Genomic DNA, 12,190 nt, shown 5'->3' with positions numbered 1-12,190 from the left:
GGCAGGGAGAGGCGCCGCCCGCCGGTCCGCGCCCGTCTTGCTCCCAAAGCCGAAAGAGCAAAGGCAGCGAAAAGGAGAAGGGGGGGGGAACCCAGCGCAGACACCCGCACAGTGAAACCCTCGGACCGCGCCTGCTGTTTGCTGTTCCCTGCAGCCTGGCCCGAGTCACTGAGTTTAGGATTGAATGAACTGACTTGGGGCGGGGTGGGGAGAGAACAGGCCAAATCTCCTAACAGATACTTTCCCCCTCTTTTGTAATTTAACCCCACATTTCAGAACAGCAATTTAAATTTAGGGAAACACTGTACAACTCTTCATATTTTTGTGCATTCAGATTCCGGACTGTTACAGTAATAAAGAAAAAACAATCTCCATGCACTTCTTAGAAAGAACATTTCTGTTACTGTCCCTGTTTTACAAACAGAAGAGCTTCCTCTACCCCTGTGCATCCAATTTATCCAAATTGCCCCAAAGAAAAACCGAGGTGTTTTGCACTCCTGTCCAGTGTGCTCTCGTGGTTCTCTGTAAATGGGAAAGGTGGAGAAAACCCCCAGGGGAACTCACGATCTGGTTGCATTTTCTTTAATGCACACAGGCACGGCTCTAAGGGCCGAAGTGGACCGGGAGTCTGCTCTGGGAGCACATCCCACCCAACCGCTCCTCACTCCTGCCAATCTTGCTTGCTAAACTGGCTTTTCTTTTGGTCTGCTCCTCTTTGTCTTTTTAAAGGGGAAAGTGAAACCTGCAACTGTTGCAGCATGCATCTAATTTTTAATCCCAATATGTCAAAAAGCTTTTTACCCGAGGTAAGAGGGCTATATTCACACTTAATATCGATCCCCCTGCATCCCTGAGTACATCGCACCCCTCACTGGGAGGTGGGGAAGCCAAAGGCGTTGGAGCAAGCACAGGACAGGCCTGGCTCCTGCTCTGACGGGCTGAAGGGGCCACAGCCTGTCCCTGCAGGGCTGGGGCTCGGTGCTCAGCCGCAGGCGAGGAACAGGGCACCCTGCACCGGGGTGAGTGCCCAGGTTTGGATTGGACAAGGGGCGTAATGCTGATGCAGCACCTGGCCCGTGGTGGCTTGGATGGCCAGTGAGGTGAGTATCTTCATCCCGTACAGAGGCTCCCTATCCCATCACTGGTTTTACTTCAACTGAAGAAGCCAATTTACATTTAGATTTGGCCTTGAAAAGGACAAAAATAATTTCTTCTAATGTTGCCACTTCAGTATGTGCTGTGGCCACAGCACTCAGCACCTGCAGAGTCAGCTGCTGCCCGGGGACATGGGATTCCCGCGCACCAGTGCAGGACGGGTGAGAACACTCACTGGACCAGAGCACACCTGACAGCCTCAGAGTCAAATGTGTGGCTTCTTCCACAGTCACTGTAACTTTTTTCCTCTGTTCAACAATGAAGGTACTTGCAACAGCCTGATCCTGAAAAAATACCCACACATGAATAAGTTTACTCAAATTCACAGTCCCACAGAATCCAATTAAACAACCCAAGAGTGTAAAGTTATTCATGTATTCAAGGCTATGGACAGCTGGGTCCGACATTTATTTTGGTCTGGTGCCAGTTAGAGTAACCATCCCTTTATCTGTATTTCATTTCTCAGTCATACAATTAAAAGTTAAATTCAAATCATTCTATTCCCAGTGGGCCCTAAAGGATGAAAATTTCATAGGTCTTTAAATACATTATGTATCAACTACTTGTGTCTGTTTTCTAGCAAATCTCCCATGGATTCTATGGGAAAAGCACAAAACAATTAATTATGTATTCAGGATTTTGTGCTGATCTCAGTGTGTAATAGTTACAGTGTTTGGAATAAAAGGAACATAGCTATTTGATAATTAATTACACTCTAATTGCATTCACCTGGGAGAAATAGATAGCACTGAGAGGCAAACAGGGGTCAATAATATAAATATAGTTGATCACTGATCTTGCATATACAAGTACCAATTAGTTAAGCAGAGTTAAAAAGAGTGGTAATTTGCATGAGGAATTACAAATGTAGAGAGAAATTAAGCACATAGAAAGTAAGAGAAAGGAAGCTACCAGAAACTGAAATACTGATCTGTTTTCCTTTTTTCAGATGACATTTCAAGGATTATCATCAAGGGATGTCAAGTTACATTTAAGGTTTCTGTGTATCCTGGAAGTCGAGCTCCCCTCTGTGTTACCTTCCCTTTACCTACAAAAAGGCACACACTTGGTGCACTGTGGCTCAAAAAGGAACAGAAGCACGAGACATCAATAGATGTTAAGTGCTGGGAAGAGGAACAGACCAAAGCACAGAAAGGATATTTACTGAATCTGGCTTTAAAGGTGGCAGTTGTGCCTGCACCACTCTCCATACTGGTATTCCCATACAAGCCCTGCACATGGCTGAACATCCAGATCTTTAACTTCAGCAAGATGACCAGACCACGCTGAGCATTAAACACATGCAGAGCTGTTTTATGGGATTAGAGCTTAAAGGAGAACAGATGGGAGGCTGTAGCAGTTTTGCTTTCTCTGCTGCCTGATATGTAAAAGAAATACCAAACTAACAAGGCATAACATTGACAAGGAAAGTACCTGTGCCCCAGGAAGCCTCTCCAAGCTGTTCTGCAGGTGGTTCCCAGCACCACACACCCAGATACCAGGTGATGGGGGCAAGCAACCACATGGAAGCAGCACTCCTCCTCAGTAATCTTCACAAAAGACTGCTTTCTGCTCTGTCCAAACAGTGATTCTCAGCATCAACAACAATACAGTGTTTTCTGTGGGGTCCAAGGCAGGCTCACAGCTGCAGCAGCAGGTTAACCCCTGGGAGGAATGGGAGCACGGATGCCTGCCCACCACTGCAGCAGACTGCACACAACAGAAAGTGGCGGGTTTCTGGTCTCACACTTCTGCAAAGAGCTTTTCTCCACCTTTTGGAGTTCAGCTATGGTATGTTAACATATGTAAGAGAGACGGAAAAACAGACCTATTTGCTTTTATATAATGACAAGCAGATGCTGCAGTGTAACTTGGCCTAGAGATGGCTGGAAGCTGTCTGGCTGCTCGGGGAAGGCAGTTGGTCCATCCACATGCAGAGAGGGACTGCTGGTGAAACTTTATTCCTTAAGGAGGGTGGGGCCCTGGCCTTTCATCTCAGAGAAGGAAAAAAAAGTAGAAGGGAACAGCCTTAAGCGCCACTGATTCATAGGATATTGCACGAAACCACAAAGAGAGGTAAATTTTGGGCTGCTATTTTGAGAGCTCTTATTAATCTTCAGTACAGCAGAGCTTTTCCCCAGCCCTTAGCTCAGCAGCAACAACACAACTAAATAGAGTCTTTCATGGGTTTGATAGTACAGAGCTCACCCAGGACTCCTTGGCTTCTGCCGACAGTATCTGGGAGTCACATGTGAACCCCATCCAAGAACAGCATAAAAATCAATACTGTGTATCAGCGCTGCTGATCGCGTGCATTTAGCTTCGAGCAGTCAGGAAGCAACCGCTTAACACCACTAATGAGAGTCTGAGATTTGTGACCCCTGATCTAACTAACACTTTCCAAGTTGAAACACTGATGGCTCTGTCTCAGCTGATACCAAGTCCAAACGGCCAAGCAGTGTTGCTCGCAACCACAGTGCTCCCAGGGCTGTTGGATTCGGAGGAGCTCAGCTCTGCCCTCAGCCTGAGCCAGGCTGCCCCTCTCACCCACCTTCAGATCAGAAGTTCTCAGGCACTGCCAGGGTAGGGAAGGAGAAAATTCATCATAAATAAGCTTTGCAGCATGCAGAGAGAGCATCATGCTCAGCTATTAAAGTGCAAGTTCTGCTCTCACCCATTCATATTGCCATTTAGTTATTACTGACTGATGCCTCCTCTCTTGAGGCTTGAAACTAGTTAAGCATCACCATAACCTTTTCCAGTACACAGTAGACATAACTACTGCCCACCCTGCTGCATGGACTTCATACACAATCAAGTAGTTCTATACAATTTTGTTACTGTCTTGCTAACTACAGCTTTTACAACTCAAAAGCACTTGCCTCTCAGATGGAAGGGTGGAACCCAAACTCCTTGGCCAAGGTGAAAACTATTATATACTATTCAAAGTGCATTATTTTTAAACTGAGCTATTCCTGAAGATACCGATGGTAAAATAATCTGTAATGAAGTTTCTAGAACTCACAAGGACTCTGGGACTCCCGTGTGGTTGTTAGAATATTCAGCAACAAGGAACCTGTTCTATTACAGCACATCTGTAAAAAAACAATTTCTCATTAAAGGACCCACGTGAAGTCCACTGAATGAAGAGCAGACTGTCCAGCATGATGCTAGGATCAGGCCCTGGCAAAGTATGTGAAACACGGCTGTTAATGAACTGCAAGAATCCAAGTATGCCTTTGCTGGTGGGATCCCTAACTGGAACTGATTACAGACACAACCACATACATCCCAGATCCCCAGGAGCATTATTCTCCCACAATAGTTCGAACCTTGGAAGATAACTTGAGCTCTCTTGTCAGTCATCTGCCTTACAATAAGTCTACGTCCTTATGTATTCTCTCTGCCAAAAGGCAACTTTTAAAATGCTATAAAATAAAACTGCGTACAAATTAAACAGTCAACACATTTTACTGCTGCTCAGTAACTAAAATGCTTCCACTGTGCTATGCAATCTATAACTGCTGAAATTACTTTCATGTGTGTTTATAAGTCTTCCTATATTTTCTCCTCATTACTCCAAACACATTTTAAAAGCTTGTTAAGATAGATTTGTTGGCGTTTTGTATCTAGCTGACTGTGCATGTTAAAGGCTTTGAGTGTGACTTTGCTAACTTGAAACACACTATTTTTCATGCTGCTTGTTAAAACATGTATCATTCCAACCATGTACATTAATTGGCTTGTCTAGGGAAACAGGACTCAGTTTATGAAGTCTGTCATCCTGCTCTGTAGCTTAATTATAAAATAAAATTATTTTCATTCCCCCCAGTCAGACTATTTGCTCTGGTTTTTTAATTCCTCGTGCTGCTGTTTTAAATTCCAGGGTTGTGTAACTGATCCGTTAGGTCCTACTTCGGTGGTTACTCCCAGGGCTGGTGGTTAACACGGTGTTCGTTTGTAAAGCTGCATACACTGCGAGGGTCTTAAACTGCACATGTAAGCACTTGAGTCTGAGCTATGCTGAAAGAGAATCACGTTTAAATTAAAGTCTGCCATTTATAATAAAGTCATAGGACTGTTTAAGTTATTGCATGTTGAGACTTGTGATGTACCCAGTTACTCTACAGCACGGCAGGGGCTGCCACATAGCCAGAAACCAAGAGTCCTCAAACATTATTTCCAAGTCAAAAGAGACAACAAACTTGCAGAAAACAGAGGTGTAGTAACTCTTGCCAGAACCAACCTTCAATGACAGGAATAACATCAAGCTCCTTTGAGATGAATGCTCTGAATAAAGCACCCACAACTGAACATACCATTCTTAGCTCCACTGGGGTTAGCCCTAAGGGTTTTCTTTTTCACTATCAGAGTCCTCACTCGACAGTCTATGGCACAGCTAGAAGCCATGAGCAGCCCAAATCAGTCTGTCCAGGAACAGAAGTGAACCTCGGGCACTTACTGCAAACCATGAAGCTGAAGGATAAAATCATGGGTCAGCAGCTTTAGCCCAAAGCAGAACTCCCACTGACTTCAGAGACACCAGGAACTCACCCATAAAAAAACCCAAGAGGCCTTGTTTCTACCAACTGAAATCTAATATACTGGGGAAGGGATTTCTTAAAAATACCCGGAACTATAAAAAGAAAAATTAACTTTCTTTGCTATGTCATCCTGCTCATGGTCTAAATCCACAGTTCCTACCCAGTAAGTCTCAGCTCCCAAAACTTCCTCTCCACTGAAGGAGTCCACTCGGTAAGTTGAATTTAAGGCAACTCTTCAACAGTGAAGTGGTGCAAACCAGCAGGAACCTGAAGCACTTATGTAACTTTCTTCCTTCTCTGACATGCTGAATACTACATATTTTAGAGGTCTGATCCTGTAGCAAGTTTTCTGAATCGTAAGCCAGAATCTTGACTCCCTACTACCCAATCAATACCCCCAATTACTAGCAGCTCCAAAGTGCTTTTCCATAGCTCTGAGAGTCTTTTGGGATGGATAGAAAAGGATAGATAATGCTTCACTCACATGATTATTTTTTTTTCCAGTATTTATGCTGTGAAAAGCCCTCATCATTTAGGAAAAAAAAGCAAGGGATACAAATGGAACACAATATTCTTCAGATTTTAGTAGAGCCACAATAATTTCAGATAGAAATCAAAATTATCAAACTTCACAATACACATGCTACTGTAAACTCTGCTTATCGCACAAAACCTAATTTTGCTTTACAAAGAGATCAATCTTAACCAAGACACAGGTTTTCCAGCAAGCAGTCTTCTCTATAAAAATATTCAGGTAAAAAAGTCCTTATTTTAAGAAAGGCACCAGGATCCTCAAAGTTCTCCCTTCAGACTGAGCCAGCCCACTCCCTCCCAGGATGGCAGGAAGGCCATATGTGCCAAAGAGTTATTGGCATCATCTGTAACTAGGCATTCTGTTAATGATTTAGGAAATCTGTTAATGGGAAATTAATTGGAATCAAGATCAGCCAATTGCACAGATTTTCCCCTTGATTAACACACCCACTTATTGACACAATGAATTACAAATTGTGCCATTCACTGATGTAGCTAAGCCCTGAGGAACTAGTTGGTGTGTTTGCAGTATGGTGGCATTTAATGTGTCCAAGAATTAGCCCGTGTTAGGAGGGCTTACAACGCTGGAGGTACCAAAATAACAGAACAGGGAGAGCAAAGCTCCTTCCTGTGCAGCACCTGCCTGAGGCCCGCACCGAGCTAGGGACAGGGCTGACGGCTCTCGTCTGCTCCTTGCCAGCTTCTCAGTTGCGAAGACTAGAACGACAGTATAGTGGCAAACGTGGTGTAAGACTGACTATGAGCTGGACAAATGCGGTGCCTGGACTAGAATTAAGAAAGTACCAAGTGGAGAGAGGTTAGCTAAGAGAAGCCCAGCACAGCCTGCCGTGGCGAGGGCTACAGCCACCAAGGCTTTGGCTTGTTAAGGTCGGATCACTATTACCTCTTCATGCCTTGCTTTGCCAGCACTGCCACTATTAGAGGTAGTCTAGAGACAGCACGTCTGCTCAGTCTTTGCTCTTTTTTCACCCATTTTTCTTCCCCTCCCCCAGTAAGCAGCAAGTACTGGTATTTCTACTATCATCATGGCTAGGGTCAAATTTTCCTCTTCCTTATATTTGTAATTTTGGAAGCCTCCTGGGGAAATCACTTAACTTGGATTAGTGCAAGGCACATGTGGTATCAAACCAGGTCAGCAAATTCTCAGCAGAGCTTCTGGGCTGAGGGCACTCAGCACCCCAAGCTCTCTCCTTTGTCTCACTGTGTCTTTCAACAGCCTCTTCAGAGCACACCTGAAAATACCCTCAGCAAACCCCAGTGGGTAAGTGGATATTAATTTCTTCAGTCCCATGAGTATTACTAAATTATTTCTGAATAAAACCCAGATGGGATTGCCACAAGCATTCAGATGTGGCCTGATGCTGCTCCATCACAGGGAGAGCACGTCTTGCTCTGATAGCTTGCAGTTGGCCATGTAACTTAAGTCAGACTGTTTTCATCTGAGTTCAGTATTTTACAATTCTGCATTAAATACAGTGAATGCTAATGAGAGAGCCCTGTAGCTGCTTGGGCTGGTCTGCAACACAGAATGACAGATCCCAAAGGAAAGGATCAGACTCGCCTCTAACGTGACAAGTCTGGCCATGTGATGCGGTGCCTTTCTGACATGTTTCCGTGCTGCCTAGTGAAGGAGGACAGCCTTTTATCTGAAGTAAGAGGCAATGGGTTAGAAGAAGCTGATGATCAGCTTTGCTTTTGCATGGAGGGGAACAAGCTGCAAATTACCTGCTGTCAGTAGAAGGCTGAAGCTACAGCAGAAGGCAGAGTCCTGTGGCTAGGCAGGGTGCTGGGCTGGAAACAAGATGTGCATTAAAAGGGCACTATAGTGCTTGAAGGGTACTGAATCTTTTGAGGCAGAAAAGATTTTGTAGAAGAGATGTCTGCATAAGTAACATCTTTATAAACAGGGATATATGGAGATGTGAAATTGCTCCTAGAGCTCTAAGAAAATGAAGATTTACTGCTTTAAGTAAAAAGGGATGCCAGGCTGTGCCCCTACCTTGCAGGAAAAATGTTACCTCTTTGAAGTTTTGATGAATAGCTGTAAGAAAGGCTGAGTAGGCTCTGCTCACTTTCAAAGACGGAGATTGAATCTGAGCTCACTTAGGACAGAGCATGATCGACCTCTGCTTGCTGTGAGAGAGCAGTTATTTTGTCCATCATGGTGCTCCCGCGATGCCCAGGGCACCCTGCAGCAGCGTGTGCGTTCCCACGGCAGCCTGGCCACATACGGGGCCTGGGGGTGTGTGGGGTTTGAGCACTGAGAAATCCCCCAGCGCCCAGTTTCATGGGATGGGGAAACTGGTTTAGACACAGGCCAGGGAAGCACTAAAATTCCTTGCTCTCAGGTGAAAACAGGAGTTCCTAAACCACCAGACAGAGCAGGATGGTGTGGTAAAGCTACTGGTGGCCTGCAGTCAGAGTCTGTAGCATTTGCCCAAGAAGGATGAGGCACTGGGCACATGGCATCAAGGCACATCACTCCAGCAATCATTCCCTGTCACAAATACACATATAAATCACAAGCTTTGCATCTAATTAGTACTCAAAGGCATGGAAGCTTTTTCTGCATTTAGAAATTTCAAATAAATTAATCTCCAAACCATTTGCTTTCAATCTAATACCTCCTGAGGGTTTGGAGGGGGGTTATTTGTTTGGATTTTTTTCATGATTGCTGTCAGGCTTACACTGAATGTCAAGATCCTGTTGATTTTACCTGTGCATAAGAGGATATTGCAAATACTGGAGATTATGGTTTTCCTTGCAGGAGACCAGTGCCTCCAAGTCAGTAAGGGTAGACACCACCCCCCATCATCTCTGAACGCCCACAATCTGTACAGAGAGCATTGTGAATATATTAGGGATCAAAACTGTCAGCTGTAACAAAATAAAAGTCTTTGAAGATTAAGCAGGGAAAAACAGTCTTTGAAATAGGTATTGAAAAGTTATGTCGTCTTTTCACTTATCTCACTCTAAAGCTTCCAACATTGGTCTCTCAGAACAGAACTGACCAGGGATTTCTTTATCATTCATGCATTTATTTTATTTCATCCTGGTGGAAGAAATGACATGAAAACCATGCAGAAAATAGTTAAGTCTGGCAGGAAAAAAAGGCAAACAATGATTTATGCTAAGCTCAGAAGTCGTATCCCTCCTCACCCACTGACCATCCCAAACTGTCTCTGTGTGGAGCTATTAATTAAAAATACATCAAACTTCATTCAGTTTGCAGGCATCAAAGAGGTTTCAACCGGAAAAGATTAACTGATCCCTTCCTCTCCTGCCACTTACAGAAACCACGCGGTACACAGAGTCCCAAACAAAAATGGAGTCTTACTTTGCTGCAAGACAAAGTTACACATCTCTTCTTCCATCAGTCAAGCTGTTAGTAATTACTAGATGAGTGGTAGCATTTTTACACCTTAGAAAACTTCATGAATCATATCACACAAGAGCTCAATTCCCAACATTATCAAAACTAACAACTCATATCCACAGATTTTTTTTTTTTTTTTTCTAAGACTGATGGTTAAGGCAGAACAGATTTTTAAGATGTTGCAAATGAAAACATCTTATGTGATCTCTTTCAATTGTGAGGAGGTAGAGAATGTGTTTCTGATGAAGGATACATTTATATTCTGGCAGAGGTACATATACACACCCACTCACAGCCTACCTTTCAGAAAGACCAATGGCTACCTACACCTCCTGAGCATGCTGCTTCTCTTTATTTTGATGATACAGAGAAGAAAGGATTTCCCTTCTCCCTCCTGAAAGCCAGGGTGCTGTTGTGTTGAACAATTTACCATTAGAGTGTCCCTTGTGAATGCCCCAGCCTCAGCAGAAAGCAGACAGCTGCTGTCTGGCTGCTTGTGTCACCCACCATGGAGCACCTTGAAGTTGCATGCAGGGATTGAGGCACCTTTACTTCAGTTTAGGATGAGCTACTTGTTTAGAAACCCAGAGTCTCGAGTTCATGTGAGCAAGCACTGTCTGAGGGAGCCAAACCAGCTGCAGCCAACATTGAGCATGTGTGCTGTACCCCTCGTCCTGACATCTCGGAGTAGCACAACTTCTCTCAGCCAGATGTGCGTGTCAGATGTGGAGGGCTGGGACTCCCAGGCTGTGGGGCTTATTCTGAGGCTCTCTCAGTTTTGCCATCTATAAATAAACCAATCTCCTCTGTATCCTAGTTAAAGCAAATGAACAAAACAAAACCACTGTAACATGTTACTGCAGCTCCTCTGCTGCCATGGCCGTGCTCTGGCATGCTGGGATTTGCCCTTAGCACCAGCTGTGAGCACTCCTCCCCTGAGTTACCGAAGCTCAGCTGATGAGCAGCCACAACTCAGTTAAACAAGAGGAACTATCACTTGATTGTGTGCCCGTATTCTGAAACCATGTGCCTTGCTATGTGCTGCAGCCCCTTGAGGAAAGCTGGCAGAGGTGCATTAGCTCAGAGGCTGAACCTTTACTCAAGGTGCCACTGCATGGAGCTAAAGTTCCTTCACTCCCAGAACAGAGAGAGAGGAATGTGCACCTTACCTGGAGACTGCTGCTCTTGCCATTCATTCTGCAAAATAAGTTTACATCTCTGAGCAGCCATCACATCTACATCTCGTACCTGAGGTCCAGGAACCTTCTGGAGCTGTTTAGGAAATAAGCAAGCTGAGAGCGTTACAGAGGCAGACAGGGACACAGTGGCCAAACATCTTGTGCTGAACACAGAGGACTTGGCAGGTCTGGACTTCTCTAATCATCGTCTCTTTATCTGCTTGCTAACACAGGATGGTTCATCTTTTAGACTTGTATTACCTTTATCAGAAATATGCAAGAGTGCTTAGAAACATAGCAGCAATTGTCTGTCTGGCCCCACATATTCTCCCTCTCTTTTTTTACCAGAGGAGGCAAGGATTTATTAGGGCAGCTGGTTTCAGCTGTAATGTACCACTTATATATATCCTAGATTGATATACAACTCTTCCTGCTGGCTTCTTTTCTTCTTTCTTCCAGTTTATCCAGTCTTCCTCCTGTAATCCCATCCTGTTCCACTTCCAGAGCATCGCCCCCATGGAGGTGGAGGGGATTTGCCAATTTTTGCTGCCTGAGCATCAAGTCACAGGAACACATAAGGTTTACAGAGCTCAGAAATCATTCCACAGGGAGTATAACATCTCCTGCAGTGCCAGCTGGTGCTATTTGCTGCAGTGAAAAGTGCCTTCAGGCCTTGGTCTTGTTAGTCTTTGCTGGCTACAATGTCAAAAATGTTTCAGTGATGTGATGTCCTGAACGCAATGAACACTGGAGGTCCTTGGGCCCACTGCTTGGCAATAAACATCTCCATTTTCTGGGGCCCTTGGCAATTCTAACCGAAGAACTGTGACTCATGCTGTTGCTCTGAGCAGCTTGTGGGCCAAGCTGAATCATGCGTCACCAGAACATCCCTCATTAACCCAGGTCCTCTCCTCCAGCAGCCACCACACACTCGAGAAGTTGCCGCATGTTACCAGGCTGTGTGCCTGTGTCTGGTATGAAGCTATCCAGACCAACCTGTACCGTATCCAGGATTTAATATGGCTCTGCTCTCCCTACCTGCTGCTTGGCACCAGGACAGATCCCTAAAAATAATACTCTGCCCCATCCCTGGCTCAGCAGTGTCGGGCAGAGTCACAAGATAGACAAAGGACCTGTGTTTACTGACTCCTCCTGTTGGCTTCCGAGTTAAGGTGCCCTGTTTATACAAAGATACGTTCCTGCAGGTAGCTCCTGTGTTTGTGTAATATATATAGAGAAAAAGAAATGCTATAGGCTGTTTGTGTTACACCATATACAGGGTTAACACTAACGCTGGTTCAACAGCATCTTCAGCTGATGATCTTTCTTTCCTGTTAACACATGTGCTGCTGTTAACATGACTGCGAATAAAACCATGTACT

General features: G+C 44.6%; 1 protein-coding gene across 1 annotated transcript in view; it reads right to left on the bottom strand.

The window, feature by feature from the left end:
* Positions 1–11,681, bottom strand: part of XYLT1 (xylosyltransferase 1) — a 234,256-nt gene extending 222,575 nt beyond the window's left edge. The window contains exons 1-2 of the mRNA XM_026859144.1: positions 11,625–11,681; positions 10,800–10,902 (exon numbers count right to left, since the gene is read on the bottom strand). Coding sequence (XP_026714945.1) covers positions 10,800–10,902; positions 11,625–11,681 — 160 coding nt within the window. The remainder of the gene's footprint in view (positions 1–10,799; positions 10,903–11,624) is intronic.
* Positions 11,682–12,190: the final 509 nt, after the last annotated feature.

The sequence above is a fragment of the Athene cunicularia genome (assembly GCF_003259725.1).
Source record: "Athene cunicularia isolate RWA chromosome 14 unlocalized genomic scaffold, athCun1 chr14_part1, whole genome shotgun sequence".
NCBI lineage: Eukaryota > Metazoa > Chordata > Aves > Strigiformes > Strigidae > Athene > Athene cunicularia.
Note: the sequence above shows the minus strand (reverse complement) of the source record. Positions and strands in the feature narration are given on the sequence as shown.